The sequence below is a fragment of the Podarcis muralis genome, chromosome 7 (assembly GCF_964188315.1).
Source record: "Podarcis muralis chromosome 7, rPodMur119.hap1.1, whole genome shotgun sequence".
Classification (NCBI taxonomy): Eukaryota; Metazoa; Chordata; class Lepidosauria; order Squamata; family Lacertidae; genus Podarcis; species Podarcis muralis.
In genome coordinates, this window is record NC_135661.1 from 961,396 (window position 1) to 979,320 (window position 17,925).

The following is a 17,925-nucleotide window of genomic DNA, read 5'->3' on the forward strand; positions in this document are numbered from 1 at the left end:
CCCCTCTCTCTCTTATTGTTCTCCTTCTGCGACTCAAAGTGATTTTCCAGCTCACCCGCCCCAGGGAGCGAGAGGCGAGGCACTGAGCATAGGGCTCCTTAAAAGGAATCAAAGACTTGGGGCTGATTTTTACACGACTGGAGCAACTGCAGGGGCGGGGGGGGGGTGACATTTGCCAAGCCTTTACAGGGTGCAGGCGGATAAATCTGCCTGGATATTTGCCTGGATTTGCCTGGTCCTCTGCTCCGCTACCCCCACCCTGCTGCCTTTGCCAGGCCTCTTCCCTCTCTTTAAGAGCCTGGCGCCCGGATCAGGCCAAAAAACCTCATCTGGCCCAAGCGTCCAGTTCTCAGCGTGGCCAAACAGATGCTCCAACAGGCAGCAGCCCCAGGGTGCAGCAGCAGCACCCTCCCCGCTTGTGAGTCACAGGGATTTGGAGGTAGACTGCGCCTGCATCTGGAGGCTCCATCGGTTGAGCGTAGTGAAGCTAAGAAGCGGTGAAGGGCCTGGTGGATCAGGCCAGTGTGCCCCATCTAGTCCACAGAGTCCTGCTCTCACAGCGGCCAACCAGATGCCCATTGTGGGAAGCCCGCAAGCAGGACCCGGGTGCGAAAGAAGCTGGAATCCCCGTGGTTCCCAGAAACAGGCATTCTGAAGTATTACTGCTCCGGATTGTGGAGCCTTTCCCCTTAAAACCCTCCCTTTGTTTAGAAGGGGCCTGCCTCCCCACCCCACCTTCTATGGGTCTGCTTGTATCTCCTTTTGTAACTCCTTTCCAGGAGTTGGGGCCAAGATGGCTTCTCCTCGCAAGCCCACATCTGGCTCCCCAGATGTGCCCCAGGCCATCTCCCTGGCCTTGTCCCAAACAGGTGAGGCTGTGGCAGGAGATTCAGCCTTGACATTGTTCCTGGGGCAGCAGGCTTGCCCCAGGCCGCTGTCTCATCCCCTCTTCAGAGGGGGCCACATCCCCCAAAATGCTTCTTTGTCTCTGAGAGCCAGTCTTGCATAGTGGTTTCATCATCGGACTTGGATTCAAATCCCTCCACTCGGCCAGGAAGTTCACTGGGTGTGACCTTGGGGGCCAGCGCCCCTGCCTCTCAGCCTGATCTACCTCACAGGGCTGTTGTGGGGATTGAAATGCGGAAGGGGGAGAACAGTGGGATATGAATGCCGTGAAACGGAAAGAGATAAAGGCTGCCTGCCTATTCCCTGACAATAGCTGTGCCCCAGCAGAGAGGGAACTGCACTCTACATGCGCTCAGAGGAAGCACCTTCCTCTGCTGTTTTGCTCCCACCTTCCAGAGCTGAGCTTCCAGCACTTAAAATAATAATAATAATAATAATAATAATAATAATAATAATAATAAATCTTTTATCAATAATAATAATAATAATAATAATAATAATAATAATAATAATAATACAGTGGTACCTCGGGTTACATACGCTTCAGGTTACATATGCTTCAGGTTACAGACTCCGCTAACCCAGAAATAGTACCTTGGGTTAAGAACTTTGCTTCAGGATGAGAACAGAAATCGTGCTCCAGTGGCGCAGCAGCAGCAGGAGGCCCCATTAGCTAAAGTGGTGCTTCGGGTTAAGAACAGTTTCAGGTTAAGAACAGACCTCCGGAACGAATTAAGTACGTAACCAGAGGTACCACTGTAATCATAATAATAAATTTTATTTATATCCTGCCTCCCCCAGCCGAAGCCGGGCTCAGAGCAGCTAACAACAATAAAAGTAACACAGCATTCTAAAATCAGTTCATTCTAGAATCAATTCAAAATCGAATTAATGGCAACCGTTGGGCTGGAGTTCTGGGAGGATTACAGAAGGAAGGGGTCAGGCTGTGCCTTGGCCAAAGGCCTGGTGGAACAGCTCTGTCTTGCAGGCCCTGCGGAAAGATGTCAAGTCCCGCAGGGCCCTGGTCTCTTGTGACAGAGCGTTCCACCAGATCGGGGCCACAGCCGAAAAAGCCCTGAGTTTCAAAGGGCTGGATTAATCCTTGGGGTGATACTAACCCCGGAGGCGACAATCTGGGTCACCCCCCCCAAAAAAAAATGTTGCAGAACCTGGCATGAAAGATTTGCATGTGGCTGTGGCAAGGAAGAGAGTAAGTCAATGGGGTTTTTTTGGGGGGGGGGGTGAGAGAACTGCCCCTTTCCATTTCCTCCTCCCAAACATTCATCCCCCTTAGGAAAAAAAATACTGTTAGGGCATTAGAAAGGGCTGTTTGAATCCATGGGCATGGCACATTCTTTGGGGGTGACTCTGTAGGCAGGGAGGAGCGGGCAGCTCTTGCCAGGTCATGGGGGCACAGTGGCACATGGGGCATCTGAATGGGGCCTTTGTATGGGTCGGACAACGGGTACCCCTGTTTGCCCGGGCTGCATTGGAGTGGGATACAGGCACCCTGGCACCCCTGCCTTGGGTTGCTGTCCTGGGAGTTGGAGAAGGAGGGCTAATGCAATTCTGGGCTGCATCCCCAGAAGTCTAGTGTCCAGACCAAGGGAAGTAATACCGTGTTGGCCCGGATATAAGCCGCACCCACAAATAAGCGGCACCTTTAAAATTCGGGGGGGGGGGGACAATACAGTGGTACCTCGGGTTAATAACTTAATTTGTTCTGGAGGTCCGTTCTTAACCTGAAGCTATTCTTAACCTGAGGTACCACTTTAGCTAATGAGGCCTGCCGCTGCCGCCGTGCCGCTGCCACACGATTTCTGTTCTCATCCTGAAGCAGAAAGGCAGCGTGGCATGTCAGATTAAGACCTTGGAGAGACCAGGGTTCAAATCCCCCAACTCAGCCATGAAGCTCCCTGGGTGATGTCGGGCCAGAGTCACTTCTCTCTCAGCCTCACCTACTTCACAGGGCTGTTGTGAGAGAAAAACAGGGAGAGGGAGAATCATGTAGGCCGCCTTGAGCTCACTGGAGGAAAAAAGTGGGACAGAAATATAATCAATCAATCAATAGTCCTGCTCAGAGTGGATCTGTTGAAAACAATACAGCAGCTGGGAAACCCAGCCAGATGGACGGTGTATAAATATATTATTATTATTAGTCTCAGGGTTCCTGTTTTGACGCACTGCCTAGCCTTGGTCACATCACCTGCCTCTTCCTAGATGGCCACCTGTCATGAATTCTTTAGTAGAGATTCCTGCATTGCAGGGGTTTGGACTAGATCTCCCTTGGTGTCCTCTTTGATTCTACAATTCCCTGCTCTTTGTCCTACCCCAGGGCTGCTGTGCAGCCAGACACAAGACCAGCCGGGCAGTGTCCTATCCCCCCACTGACAAAGTGCAGTTAAGGGGCCCAGTTAACTGGAGTTAAGATTATCATGTCTCAAGAGCGGGGCCTTTTCTGCAGCGGCTCCATGGCGATGAAACGCACTCTGCTAAGAAACAGGCCTCTGATCTCCCCAGATCTCCTGCTGCAGGCAGTGAAAATGTGTGTTTAGGGACAAGGACAAGCAGACAACTTTGCCTAGCTTACAATACACTGTTTTAACACAATTGTAATTTAATTTGCTGTGTGTGTGTGTGTGTGTGTGTTTTAAAGGTGGCTTAGAAATATTGCAAACAAGTAAAGGAGTACATTTTAAAATTAGCCAAACAGCCTTGCAATGAGCTAGCGGGTCTGGGAGCCCATCTCAGTGCCAGATGCAGCAGAATCGGCCCTCTTTCTTCTTCCCCCGGGAAGTCAGAGCAGCAAACACCTTGAATTCTGCAGAGGCTGGAAGCCAAGGGGCCAGTCACTACCCTGGCAGTAATTCCTGCATTGCAGCGGGTTGGACTAGATGACCCTTGGGTCCCTCTTCTAAATCTGTGATTCTGCGATTCCCTGCTCTTTGCTCTTTTTGCTGCATAACTCTGCCCTGCCTCAGGGCTGCTGTGCAGCCAGACACAAGACCAGCCTGGCGGTGTCCTATCTCCCCGTCCAAAAAGTGCAGTTAAGGGCCCCAGTTAACTGCCTCGGATGAAAGGTAGCAGCCAAGCAGAGCTGCCTCTCGCCCCCGTTCCGTTTCCCTGCAGGGAAAGCGCCTGATGCAGACACAGCTCTCGCTGCAGAGGCACCTGGAGCCCCGAAAACGTTGCTGTCGCACACCCTTCCGTCGCTTGGCCTGCCTCGCAGCTGGGCCTGGGAGCTGCCGCTGGCCAGTGCTCCTGGCAGGCAGCCTGTGTGAAATCTGGGGGTGGCGAGGCTGATATCCAGGGCCTTTTTGTCTCTCTTTCCCTCCCCTTCACGGACTTCCACCTCATCTCCCCATCTTGGAAGGAGGGGTCTGGTGAGGCCTTGCATGCCTGTGTGGGGGCAGGGAGGCATGTCTCATGAAAGCTATCGCCTGGGTGGGGTGGCATATTTGGTGCCTTTCATTTGAAACACACACACACACACACACACACACACACACATTCTCTGCCAAGAGTTCCCTTGCGCTACAGTTAGGGCTTTGAAATCCTTCGCACTCGCATCTCCGGCAGCTTCCATTTTGCAGGAAGTCGGCGACATGTTCTTTCTGCGGTTCTGGCAACTAGGCCCTCACTTGTCTTCATTGCCCCTTGCTTGCTTCCATTACCCCACTGCCTTCCTCTGGTGCAGAGCAGGGAACAATGTGGCCCTTCAGATGTTCTTGGACTCGAATTGTCTCTTACTGTTGGCCGTGTTGGCTAATGGGAGCTGGCGTCCCGACAGTGCCAGAGGTTCCCCCTCTGTGAACTACTACTTCTTCTTCTTCTTCTTCTTCTTCTTCTTCTTCTTCTTCTTCTTCTTCTTCTTCTCCTCCCCCTCCTCCTCCTCTTCCTCTTCCTCCTCTTCCTCTTCCTCCTCTACCACCTCCTCCTCCTCCTCCTTCTTCTTCAGCGATCCCTCGTAGCCGAGTAAGATTGTCTTCCATAAACACGTTTTTAACAGTGAGTCCGTAAGTGACTGTGGAGGCCAATTCTGGATCCACACATCCTTCCACAGTGGGGACAGAGGTTTCCAGGCAGGAGTTGATCAGAATGAGGGTTTGCCAAGCGTGCCTTCCTCTTAGCACGTTTCTCCCTTGCATCCTGAGCATAGCTGTCAACCTCCCCCTTTTTTTGCGGGAAATTCCCTTATTCCAGCGCCGTTTCCCGCTGCTTCCTGCTGCTATCCCGGATTATTAGATATCCCGTAGACTGTCCCCGGGACAGGTGAGGCTGCTGATCCCTTATTTTCAAATCTGAAAGTTGGCAGCTATGGTCCTGAGTTCGAGCATCTTCAAAGCCCATGACACCTTTGGTAAAGGCTGTTCTCCAATTGGAGCGCTCGCAGGCCAGTGTTTCCCAGTTGTTGGCGTTTATACTACATTTTAAAAGATTTGCCTTGAGAGAATCTCTGTGAACTAGGCCATCATTTGCCTTCACTGCCCCTCTCTACCTCCATCATTGGGCTTCACTGTCTCCGATGCTGCCTTGCAGTAAGGAAACTTTCGACACACACGAGAATTCTCATTAGTATCTGTCGTCGTGAGTGTTTAGGTAAGAGAAGGCTATCTTCTGTATTAAGTCACTAACGGGACCAACAATCTCCTAACTGTCTCCTTTCCATCATCTCTCCCCTCTAGTCTATTTCCGGGCCCTGGTGAATTTCACAAAGTCCATCGACTACAGCTCCCGCCTGGATGATGTCAACTCAGAGGAGTTCCAGGATGTCTCCAAAGCGGTGGTGGACACGGTAAGGCCTGATTCTGTCCCATTTCCACAAAGGAGCTGTCCCAAGCTGACCCTTTGGACAGTCTTATCCTCCTCTAATTTTATACCCCTGTGCGTTTGGATCAAAATAAGCACCTACTCCCATAAGATTCCCTTGAACTCAATGTTTTAACATCTGCTAGGGTATACCTGTTCCATGTTCCACCCTCCCTGGAGTTAAGATGTTAATGTATCAGGAGCAGGGCCTTTTCTGCAGTGGCTCCATGGTGATGAAACGCACACGCCTCTGATCTCCCCAGATCTCCTGTTGCAGGCAGTGAAAATGTGTGTTTGGGGGCAAGCAGACAGCTTTGCATAGCTTTCAGTGCATCGTTTAACACAGGCTTCCTCAACCTCGTCCCTCCAGATGTTTTGAGACTACAATTCCCATCATCCCACTGGTCCTGCTAGCTAGGGATCTTGGGAGTTGTAGGCTTAAAACAGCGGTTCTTAACCTGTGGGTCCCCAGATGCTGTTGGACTACAACTCCCATCATCCCTGAGCTCTGGCCTTGCTAGCTAGGGGTGATGGGAGTTGTAGTTCAACAACATCTGGGGACCCACAGGTTGAGAAAGGCTGGCTTAAAACATCTGGAGGGCCGAGGTTGAGGAAGCCTGGTTTAACACAATTGTAATTTAATTTGCTTTGCATTTTGTGTGTGTGTGTTTTAAAGGTGGCTTAGAAATATTGCAGATAAGTAAATGAGTACATTTTAAAATTAGCCAAAGAGCCTTGGGAGGAGCTAGCAGGTCTGGGGGCCCCTCTCAGTACCAGATGCAGCAGAACTGGCCCTCTTCCTTATCCCCCGAAAGGTCAGAGCAGCAAACACCTTGAATGGTTCTACCCTGGCAGGGATTCCTGCATTTCAGGGGACTGGACTCAGCGACCATTTGGGCCCCTTCCAACTCTGCAATTCTACAAGGCTGATGCAATTTTCTCTCTGCAGCTGGAGTCTGAATACTACAAGATCCCCGGAGAGCAGGTGGTTAGCGTGGTCTTCATCAAGTGAGTCCAGGGGTTGGTTTCCATGTCCAGGGTGCCACGGAGGCAGGATTTAACCCCCGCCTGTGCTGTTTACTTTTAAGGAGCTTGCATTGCAGGCAGAAGCTCTGAACCGGGTGATGTGAGATTGTGGGAGCAAGCAGAGTGTAGGAGAAAGACCAAGAAGCCCCACCAAGAATGGCCCCAATCCTTAGAAAAAGGATGGGGGACACCTGGGCTGGTGCAGAACTACAACTCCCATCTCTACAATGGGCAATGCTAGTGGCCAGGGCTGGATGGAGCTGGAGTCTAGCAACACCCAGAAGGCTGCCTTCCCGGAACTAGACTGTCACTTGCCTTCCCTGCCCCTAGCTGCCGCCATCACAATCTTGCTTTGTTTTAGAAGAGGGAAAGGGAATGTGTGGCCCTCAAGACATTGTTGGGCTCCAGATGACGTTGGATTCGAACTCACATCCTTCCTGACTGTTGACCATGCTGGCTAGTGATTGCTGAAGTGCCAACAACAACAACAACAATTTATTATTTGTACCCCGCCCATCCGGCTGGGCTTCCCCAGCCACTCTGGGCGGCTTCCAACAAAGATGAAAAATACATTAAATTGTCACACATTAAAAACTTCCCTGAACAGGGCTGCCTTCAGATGTCTTTTAAAGAGAAGATAGCTGCTTATTTCCTTCACATCTGAAGGGAGGGCGTTCCACAGGGCGGGCGCCTCTACCAAAAAGGCCCTTTACCTGGTTCCCTGTAGCTTTGCTTCTCGCAGTGAGGGAACCACCAGAAGACCCTCGGAGCTGGACTCAGCGTCCGGGCAGAACGATGGGGGTGGAGACGCTCCTTCAGATATACTGGACCAAGGCCGTTTAGGGCTTTAGCACCAACACTTTGAATTGTGCTCGGAAACTGGGAGCCAATGTAGGTCTCTCAGGACCTGTGCTATATGGTCTCGGCAGCTGCCCCCGTCACCAGTCTAACTGCCGCATTCTGGATTAGTTGTAGTTTCCGGGTCACCTCCAAAGGTAGCCCCACGCAGAGTGCATTGCAGTAGTCCAAGCGGACAACATTTGAAGGCTACAGGTTTCCCATCACTGAAGTAGACCATAACTTGCATTCAGTGCCTCTGGCTACCTCCAATCAACCTCCTTTCAATGCAGGGACAGGGACCCTATAGCTGTCCTTGGACTCAGCCTCCCACCCTCAGCCCTGACCACTAGGCATGCTGGCCGGGGCCGGTGAAAGGCAAAGTTTTTCCAGCATCTGAAGGATCACCCCTTTCCCAGCCTTGCTTTAGAGAAGACCTTGTTCCAATGTTGACGAGATGACGAGATCCAGAAATTTGTTTCTTTTAATCAACAGCTGCAAATTGAGATATTTTAGGAGATGCAAAGAGGTTGAGGGAAGTTCTTTCACATGTGGTGGACTTGTAAAAGGGTAAAAGAGTATTGGGAAATGATCCGTAATGAATTGGAAAAAAATGTTTTAAAAGTACTTTTCAAAAAAAAAAACCAAAAAAAAAAAAAAAACCAGAGTCCATTTTCTTGGGGATACATTCAGACTGAAATTCCCAGGTGTCAAAAAAGGTTATTTATGTATGCCACTACTGCAGCCCATGTTTTGTTAGCCCAAAAATGGAAAACGAGTGAGGTCCCAACCGAAGAAGAATGGCAACTTAAGCTGCCGGAATATGTGCAGCTTGCAGACTTAACATATAGAATAAGAGAACAAGAAGAACATATGTTTAGATAAGATTGGAAAACGTGTATTGAATATATGGGAAATAATTCTGTACAGCTGAAAACGTTGGCAGCATTAAGATTAATTCAGTGTAAATAAGTTTTGATGGATGTAATAATGGTTTAGTTTTTGTAAAACATGCAGGGATTTATGATATGCAAAATGAACCATGGAAAGAGAAGAAGGGAAGCCATTAATATTTTAAGGATGCTTAAATGAGTATTCTAAATTGTAAAACAGAAAATTTAATGAAAAATTATACAAAAAAGAGAGAGAGATATTTTAGGACAGTGGTTCCCAAACTTGGGTCTCCAGCTGGTTTTGGACTACAACTCCCATCATCCCTAAATCAGTCCCCAAAGCAGCTCGAGAGCCACGTTTGGGAAACCCTGTTTTAGGATCTGAACAGCACAATCCCTGGAAAGGAAGAGTTAGGTGGGAGGTGGGAATTGGACCCTGTCTCCAGACTCCGGTTTTACCCCCTTCAGCACATGATGGGTCCGTGAATTGTGCCCACACACCTTCTTTTCCCCCCAGAGAGATTGACGGCTACATCTTCGTGGAGCTGGACGTGGGCTCCGAGAGGAACGTGGATGAGGACCAGATCCGCCAGGTGCTTTTCTCGGTCATTGAGAGCGGCTCCATCGCCTCCTACGTCACCTCCACGTGGGGATTCCAGTTCCGCCGCTTGGGAGCAGGTGAACCAGACTGGAACCTATATGTGGGTTAGGATGGGGTGGAGTTTATTGTGGAAATGGGCGCCTCCCGTCCCATTCACCATTAACTGTCCATTTGCTTTCAGCCCAAACCCCGCCTCCCCCCATTACAATGGAGCCCCCAGGTGAGTGTGGCGTCAGAGGGGTGCAATGGGACCTGGAGGCGTCTGTCCCAGGGGCAGAATAGGGTCGGGGAGCCCCTTTCTCGCCAGGCACCTCCCCTCTCAGTTCGAGGGAAGGTGGGTCAACCCGGGGGCCCCAGATGTTGTTGGACTACGATTCCCAACATCCTCAGCCAGTGTAGGCGATTGTCAGGGTTGGTGGCTGTCCAAGAACAAATGAGGACCCCTAGTTGAAGTGCACTGGTCTGTGTGGTTGGGGGAGAAATTCGCATTCAGTTCACTTTAGAAGGGAGATCCCTTCAAATTCACACTTCGTGAAACACAAACTGAAACATAGCCATCCTTGCAAGCTGGCACTTGTGCAAATTTCAGGACACCGTTTTCCAAACAAGCGATGTGTGCAAAAAAGTATATATTGTGCGGGGGGCGGGGGCGTGAAATATGAGCGAAATAACATGCCCCAAATGCATTATACTAGAGAAAATCCCTTGCAGAACAGTGTCAGAAACACTATTCAAAAATGAGTTTGCTGAGAGAAGTTTGCACTAAAGTGATGATCGGTTTTCACGAGTGTTGTTTCTCCCTTGCTGCCAGCCAAAATTGCAAATTGCTGTGGAAATGCGGAGAAACTGATTAAAAAAATAATAATCTTCAATTAAAGAGAACCATAAAACAAATATAAAACAGATCAGAAACAAAAGCAGCTATCGTAGCAACAGTCAAGATACAAAAAAGCAGGAGATCTAAAACCAGTTCAAATCCTGAAACTGAATTTAAGATAGGAAAGGAGAGAAACTGGGTTGAAATGGACGAATTTACCCATCCCTAATGATCACCCCCCTCCCTTTGGCTCCTCCTCAGCACCTCCTTGGAATCCCGTATGGAAGAAAACATCCGAGATTGTTCTTGCAGCTGCAGGGCTCACATTTCACCATCTGTGAGGTCTGGCCAGAGTGATCTTTGCAGATTGTAAGAGGGAGGTTTCGGAGCAACCCTATGCTCTCCACACAGAGAGAGCACACACTTCTCTTGCTCAGCTATATAGCAGGAGAGGCCGCCTCCGTAGTGACACATTTCCACCATGGCTGTGCTAGCGGTGCCTCTGAGTGCCGGTTGCTCAAAAGTGCCCGAGGGAGGAGCTGCTACTGCACTCTCAAGTCCTGTTTTGCGGTTTCCCATAATCTCATCCCACTTTTAATTTGCACACCGCCTTTCTATATTAACATTCGCAAGGCGGTTTGCAAGCTTGAGGAATCAGCAAGGATTGCACACCTTCTGACAACCTGCTCCAATACCAAAAACATGTCATAATAAAAATAGAACAACAATCCATTAAAATATACAGTGGTACCTTGGTTCTTGAACCAAGTTTCTTGACCCGTTTTGGAACGCGAATGCCAAAAACCCGCAAATAAATGCTTCCGTTTTCGAATGCACCTCAGAAATCAAACGGCTTCTGCTGCATGTTGTTCCATTTTCTCAATTGAATTTGCAGATAGCCCTGTTTGCGCCTCGGTTTTCGAACGTTTCAAAACTCGGAACTGTTTTCCGGAACAGATTACGTTCGAGAACCGAGGTATCACTGTAACAGCACACTGTAAAATTAAATATCAGCACATAATAATGAAGCAGAAATTCGTTCTTAGCAATTGCAATAGATAATTTCTAAACTATAATCAACAAAAAATAACGGCAAGTCACAGGGCATAAAATAGCACAATACAAATTGAGAAACAAAGACACACAAAATTATTTTTCAGAAATATATACTTGAACTCCTTTTCCCCCCAGGTGCTTCTGCTGTTCCTAAAGTCATGGTCTGGGAAATCCTCCCAGGACTGGAGGAGGTGGGTCGAGGCAGGTGGCACAAGCCATTGCCTGGTGGCCAGCACAAAGTCTCTCTCATCTGGCATCTGTTTGGCCACTTTGGGGACAGGATGCAGGACTTGATGGGCAGAACCTCATTCAGCACGCTCGTCTTATACGCTTGTTGTTGTTTAGTCGTTTAGTCGTGTCCGACTCTTCGTGACCCCATGGACCAGAGCACGCCAGGCACTCCTGTCTTCCACTGCCTCCCGCAGTTGGGTCAAACTCATGCTGGTAGCTTCGAGAACACTGTCCAGCCACCTCGTCCTCTGTCGTCCCCTTCTCCTTGGGCCCTCCATCTTTCCCAACATCAGGGTCTTTTCCAGGGAGTCTTCGCTTCTCATGAGGTGGCCAAAGTCTTGGAGCCTCAGCTTCAGGATCTGTCCTTCCAGTGAGCACTCAGGGCTGATTTCCTTCAGAATGGAGAGGTTTGATCTTCTTGCAGTCCATGGGACTCTCAAGAGTCTCCTCCAGCACCATAATTCAAAAGCATCAATTCTTTGGTGATCAGCCTTCTTTATGGTCCAGCTCTCACTTCCAGACATCACTACTGGGAAAACCGTAGCTTTAACTATACGCTTAGGTTCAGCTAAACAACCTCCCTATTGCGTCTCCTGAACACACTGCCACTGAAGTTGCAACGGGCAACCCTGGATCTCTAGTGGGAGAAAAACATCTCTGAGCTGTGCATGGATCGGCAGAGCTACCTGCATGTTGCACAGCCCTTTTCGAGGGGTGGGGTGGCCTCCAGGTCCCTTTGCGCTCGCCTGCTTGTGTTGTGCCGTGTGTTTCTCTGTCAGTGTGAGTGATGGACACCCCTGGCCCCTCCCTCGGGATCTGTGAATCATGCCCGAAGGAACACAAGCCTCTCCCTCCAGCTGGGCTGTGGCACGCAAGGGCAGGGACTGGCATGTTGCTTCCTGATGCCCGCCCCGCCGGGCAGAGTGCAGTGCCTGGTTTACAGCAGTGTGGCGTGGTTGGGAAAGGGCTGCAACTCAGCGGGCAGAGCCCCTGCTTGGCATGCAGAAGGTCCCAGTTCCAGTCTCCAGGAATGTATCTCAGTAGGCTGGGGAAAATTTCTCTGCCTGAAACTCTGCTGAGCCATTGCTGCCAATTATTGTTGTTGTTGTTGTTGTTGTTGTTGTTGTTATTATTATTATTATTATTATTATTATTATTATTATTATTTTTATATCCCACCCATCTGGCCACTCTGGGCGGCTCCCAACAGGATATTAAAAACATGATAAAACATCAAACATTAAAAACTTCCCTAAACAGGGCTGCTTTCAGATGTCTTCTAAAAGTCAGGTAGTTGTTTATTTCCTTGATATCTGACGGGAGGGCATTCCACACTGAGAAGTCCCTCTGTCTGGTTCCCTGTAACCTCACTTCTCGCAATGAGGGAACCGCCAGAAGGCCCTCGGAGCTGGACCTCAGTGTCCGGGCAGAACGATGGGGGTGGAGACGCTCCTTCAGATATACTGGACCGAGGCCATTTAGGGCTTTAAAGGTCAGCACCGACACTTTGAATTGTGCTCCGAAATGTACTGGGAGCCAATGTAGGTCTTTCAGGACCGGTGTTATGTGGTTTTGGCGACCGCTCCCAGTCACCAGTCTAACTGCCGCATTCTTGATTAGTTGTAGTTTCTGGGTACCCTTCAAAGGTAGCCCCACATAGAGTGCATTGCAGTAGTCCAAGCGGGAGATGATCAGAGCATGCACCACTCTGCAAGACAGTCTGCGGCAGATTGAGCTGGTAGACAGCTGCTCTGGACACAGAGGACCATAAGAGAGCCACTCCTCTGGCTTCCTGGGCTCCGTCTGGATTTGGGGACTGCAAGGCAAGGTCCTTGCCTGCACCAGGCAGGTCCAGGAACATTGGGAGCTGCCTTGTGCTGAGTCAGACTACCGGTCCATCTAGCTCAGTGCTGCCTACACTGGCTGGCAGCAGTGGCCCTCCAGGGTTTCAGACAGGGGAAAGTTCCCACTTCTGTCTGGAGGTGCTGCCCTTAGGGGTTGAACAATGCGTGCCAAGCCGGTGCTCTGCCACTGAACCACGCTCCTTCCCATCACGATAAAACAAGTTTCTAGACCTCATGGTTCTGAATAGTAAAGGACTAATCTGAACAAGGCATGCTCCCTTATATCAATTCAGAGCACTGAGTGCACCTTGCTCTGTATTTTTCTACCCTGTGACTGGCAACAATATCTCTGTCGGGGACTGAGCCTGCAGCCTTCTCCATGCTGAGCCCCACCGCTGAGTCTGGGGGAACTTCAGAGTGCTCCACTGCCTCCTTCCCTGACCCCCTGTGCTGGGACGATGGAGAGTCTGTTTGTATTGATGCCGATCTGTGAAGTAACTATCCAAAAAGCAGGAAGGAAGCTTAGATTTAGAAGTCTGGGGCGTTTGTGTGGCTGGCTCTTGGTTTGCTTGGCTTGTGCTAGTAGCCCCCTAACTGTGTGCTGTGGGTTTTAGTGTGTGCCAAAGGTGGGGTTCTGCTTTCTGGGTGGGTGGGGGTGGAACACAGCTTGGAAGGGGGCAGGTTTGCTTGCCTGGGGGGTGCTGGGGTTCATTCCCAGCATGATGAATTGCCCCCCCCCCCCAAGGCTGGGTGAAGCCTTTCCCAGGAATAGTAGTCTAGCCCCCTGCAATGGAGGAGTCACAGCTAATAGAATCACAGAATTGCAAGGGACCCCGCAGGGTCATCCAGCCCAACCCGCTACAATTCAGGAATTACAGGGGGCAATGCAGTTAATTCTAAAGCCAAGCTAGACTCTGTTAGGTTATTTAGGGTATCCTCAGAGACCATGGGAAGGTTCAAATTCATCGGCGCGAACCCTCACTCAACTGCTGTGGGGATAAAGGAGGCAGCCAGGAGGGATAGGATGGGATGAGGGGGTAGAATTCAGCTGTTGCAGAATTCAGCGGTCAGGTTGCTCACCGGAGCAAAACGGTTTGAGCACATTACACCGATCCTGGTCGGAGTGCACTGGCTACCGATTAGTTTCTGGGCCCAACTCAAAGTGCTGGTTTTGACTTATAAAGCCTTAAATGGCTCAGGACTGCAATACCTCAAGAACCGCCTCTTTCCATATGAACCTACCCAGACCCTGAGATCATTTTCTGAGGCCCTCCTTCATGTGCCTCCTCCTCGAGAGGTTCGGAGGGTGGCAACACGAGAACGGGGCCTTCTCTGCAGTGGCTCCCCGTCTGTGGAATGCTCTCCCCAGGGAAGTTTGCCTGGCGCCTTCATTGCACACCTTTAGGCGCCAGGCAAAAATGTTCCTTTTTAACCAGGCCCTTGGTTGATCTGTTTGACATCCTATACCCTTTTAAAATGTGGCTCTTTTCTGGGAGGTGTGTGTGTTACTAGGTTGTTGTTTTCATTCTGATTATATATGTTATGATTTTTTTCTGCGAACCGCCCTCAGACCTCAGTATAGGGCGGTATATAAACTCAATAAATAATAATAATAATAGAGAGAAAAGGAGTCACTCTTGTCACCATTGTCAGCCCTTAAAGTGAGTGAGAGAAGGGAAGATTGCGCCCGTAGCTGCAAGAGACCCGTGGAAGGGGGCGGGTGACGACATACTAGTGCAATTTAAAGCGTGGCAAATTTGCACTGTGAGCTGGATTGAGGTTTTGGTGGAGTCGCTCCTTTCCTCGAAAGAGTGCAGCCAGCTTCTCCCCGCTACACCCCCAACCTCTCTCTGCAAGAGTGGCCCTGATGCCCCCAATTTGCTTTCAGTGACACCCGTGGTTCGCGCTTGCACAGCCGATGAGTTCAGGTGCAGGAGTGGCGAGTGCATCTCCAAAGAGTTCCTCTGTGACAGCCGATCGGACTGCCGGGACATGTCGGACGAGCTGGACTGCGGTGAGCATGGCTGTGGGCTGGGGGTGATGGTGCGATGGCGCAACAACACTTTCCCCCCTTGGGCCCGCCCTCACCTAAATATAGTGCACCCACCTCACAGAACAACAATTCCACAAATTCCTACAAACTATCCCAGATTAGGGACACGGGTGGCGCTGTGGGTTAAACCACAGAGCCTAGGACTTGCCGATCAGAAGGTCGGCGGTTCAAATCCCCACAACGGGGTGAGCTCCCATTGCTCGGTCTCTGCTCCTGCCAACCTAGCAGTTCGAAAGCGCGTCAAAGTGCAAGTAAATAAATAGGTACCACTCTGGTGGGAAGGTAAACGGTGTTTCCGTACGCTGCTCTGGTTCGCCAGAAGCGGCTTAGTCATGCTGGCCACATGACCCGGAAGCTGTATGCCAACTCCCTCGGCCAATAAAGCGAGATGAGCGCCACAACCCCAGAGTCGGCCACGACTGGACCTAATGGTCAGGGGTCCCTTTACCTTTACCTTATCCTTTACCTTTACAGGGGTCCCTTTACCTTTACAGGGGTCCCTTTACCTTTACCTATCCAGATTATCTTGTGGCTGACTTGTGTGAGGAAAAACTTAATAATTTGGAGTCTCAGGCAGGATTTGATCAAACAAACAAGCGATTTTATTTAACAAAATAAGTTTATGACACAAAGTGGGTAAAACATAGGCTACTTCAGGTTATAATGCTCTTTCTCAGTTGTTGCACAGCTGTTGCCGCTTAATACTTTGGTTCTTAAAGAAGGTGTTTTCTGTCAGTTACACACCCTTTTAACAACCCTACTCCAATCGCCTTCTCAATCCGGCCTGCGGACGGTCCGGGAATCAGTCGAATGTGTGCTTTTATTTAAAATGCATCTCATAGGACTTCGTTCATTATTTGTTTCCAAAACATAGTCTGGCCCCCTGCAAGCTCTGAGGGACAGTGGACCGGCCCCCTGCTGAAAAAGTTTGCTGACCCTTGCTCAAAATCCTCTCCTTTTCAAGTCCCCCTCCTGGAACCCTGGCCAATCAGAGGCTGCCATTCGTTAACTGTTTGCTGGCAGGGAAAAAGAAAAAGAAAACACTTGGGGACCCAACCTGCCCAGCAAAACAAACTTTTCCGTCATAGATGGCAGTGGGCGGGGGGGGGGCAGAGAATTCACGGCCGGCATCCCTTTCACCCCCACGAGTCCGTAATGCCAGCATTGCTTGGGTTTGGACTAGATGACTCTTGGTATCCCTTCCAACTCTATAGCTCCCGAGTGCGGCAGCGATGAGTTCGGCTGCGACAACGGCGAATGTGTCCTCTTGGAGGATCGCTGCGATGGCCACGCCGACTGTGATGACGCCTCGGACGAGGACGGCTGCGGTGAGGAACGAGGCAGGGGGCGGCCTAGGCAGAAGCTGTTGCTGCCCCCTGCCCCATTTGGGAAAAAGAAAAGCTTTTAGCACTTCTTCTTTTATTCTTGATATTTTTTATTCAATTTCACACTGTGCATTTGTATTCAATCATTAATCACAATCATCAACATTTAGGATTCCCTGAATCCTTTGATTCACCCCTCTATGGTTTCCATTATCAAACTTTTTCTCCTGCATTACATATATTTTCTCTTTTTTTCTTAAAATAATCCCCTTTTTCCTTAATTTTTGAAACATTACAAGCATTGCTCAAATCCTGCCAAAGTTTTTAGTTGTTTACAGTGTTCTTTTAGGTAAATTGTAAATGTTTTCCATTCCTTATTAAAGTTTCTATCTTCCAGGTTTCTGATGTTTAAAATGAGTATTTTAAATTGTAAAACAGAAAATTTAATAAACATTTTACACACACACACACACACACACACACACACACACACAGAGAGAGAGAGAGAGAGAGAGAGTGTCAAACCTCGGTTCCTGAATGCCTCCATTATGTTTCGGTTCCCAAACGCCCCAAACCCAGAAGTAAATGTTCCGGTTTTCGAACGATTTTCAGAAGCTGAATGTGCTACTGTTTTGAGTTTCCCTATCGTGTTGAGGTTTCCGCTTTCAGTTTTCAGTTGTCGAACGTTTTGGAAGTCGAACGGTCTTCTGGAATGGATTACATTTGACAACCGAGGTTTGACTGTATATAAAATAAAGATGAGGAGAATTTGAATTCTCCTTATCCTTTTGACTTCCCGGCATCCCCCTCTCTATCAAGCCACAGCGAGGATCAAGCGATTCATCCTAGTCTCCCTTGCGTCATCCGGGAGAGGCAAGTTCTGAGTTCGAGACCAGAACTCTGGAAGTCTCGGGACGAGGCACTGACTTCCTCCTTTCTCCCCTCTCTGCAGGCATTACCACCCCTCGGCCGCCTGTCACCTCCGCCCGGCCCAGCACCACTCGGGTGCCCGCTACCACGGCCTCAGTGACCACCCGCCGAGCCCCAGTCACCGCTCCGCCTGGGGCCTTCCCCGCCAAGCCCTCCCTGCCCCCCTTCCCTCGACCTTGCCGGAAGGACGAGGCTGTCTGCTCCAACAAGCAGTGCATCCCCCGGGACTACCTCTGCGATGGGGAGAGGGATTGCAGCGACGGAAGCGACGAGAGCAGATGCGGTGAGCGCCCGTTGGCGAGTTGCTTGAGGAGCCGGACCACGGATCCACCGAGCTCTGTGTGGGCTGCACTGACTGGCAGCAGCTTTCCAGAGTTTCGGCAGGGGGTCATTCCCAGCCCTACCTGGAGAATGGAAGCTGGGGCCTTCTGCATGCAAGGCAGATGTCCCACCATGGGGCTTGAAAGCAAATTTTCTAGTCTTTGTGGTGCTGAAAAATGCACTGATTGATATAAGGAGCAGTCTTGTACAGAGTCAGACCATTTCGCTCTGGCTACATGGACTGGCGGGACGCGGGTGGCGCTGTGGGTTCCATCC

The 17,925-nt window shown here is 50.0% G+C and overlaps 1 protein-coding gene across 1 annotated transcript in view; it reads left to right on the plus strand.

Moving 5' to 3' along the window:
• LOC114602823 (basement membrane-specific heparan sulfate proteoglycan core protein-like) overlaps positions 1 to 17,925 on the plus strand; it is a 218,570-nt gene that overhangs the window by 59,584 nt on the left and 141,061 nt on the right. Inside the window, exons 5-11 of the mRNA XM_077930973.1 lie at positions 5,592 to 5,701; positions 6,665 to 6,723; positions 8,989 to 9,149; positions 9,254 to 9,292; positions 14,909 to 15,034; positions 16,288 to 16,401; positions 17,351 to 17,611. Of these exons, the coding sequence (XP_077787099.1) occupies positions 5,592 to 5,701; positions 6,665 to 6,723; positions 8,989 to 9,149; positions 9,254 to 9,292; positions 14,909 to 15,034; positions 16,288 to 16,401; positions 17,351 to 17,611 (870 nt within the window). The remainder of the gene's footprint in view (positions 1 to 5,591; positions 5,702 to 6,664; positions 6,724 to 8,988; positions 9,150 to 9,253; positions 9,293 to 14,908; positions 15,035 to 16,287; positions 16,402 to 17,350; positions 17,612 to 17,925) is intronic.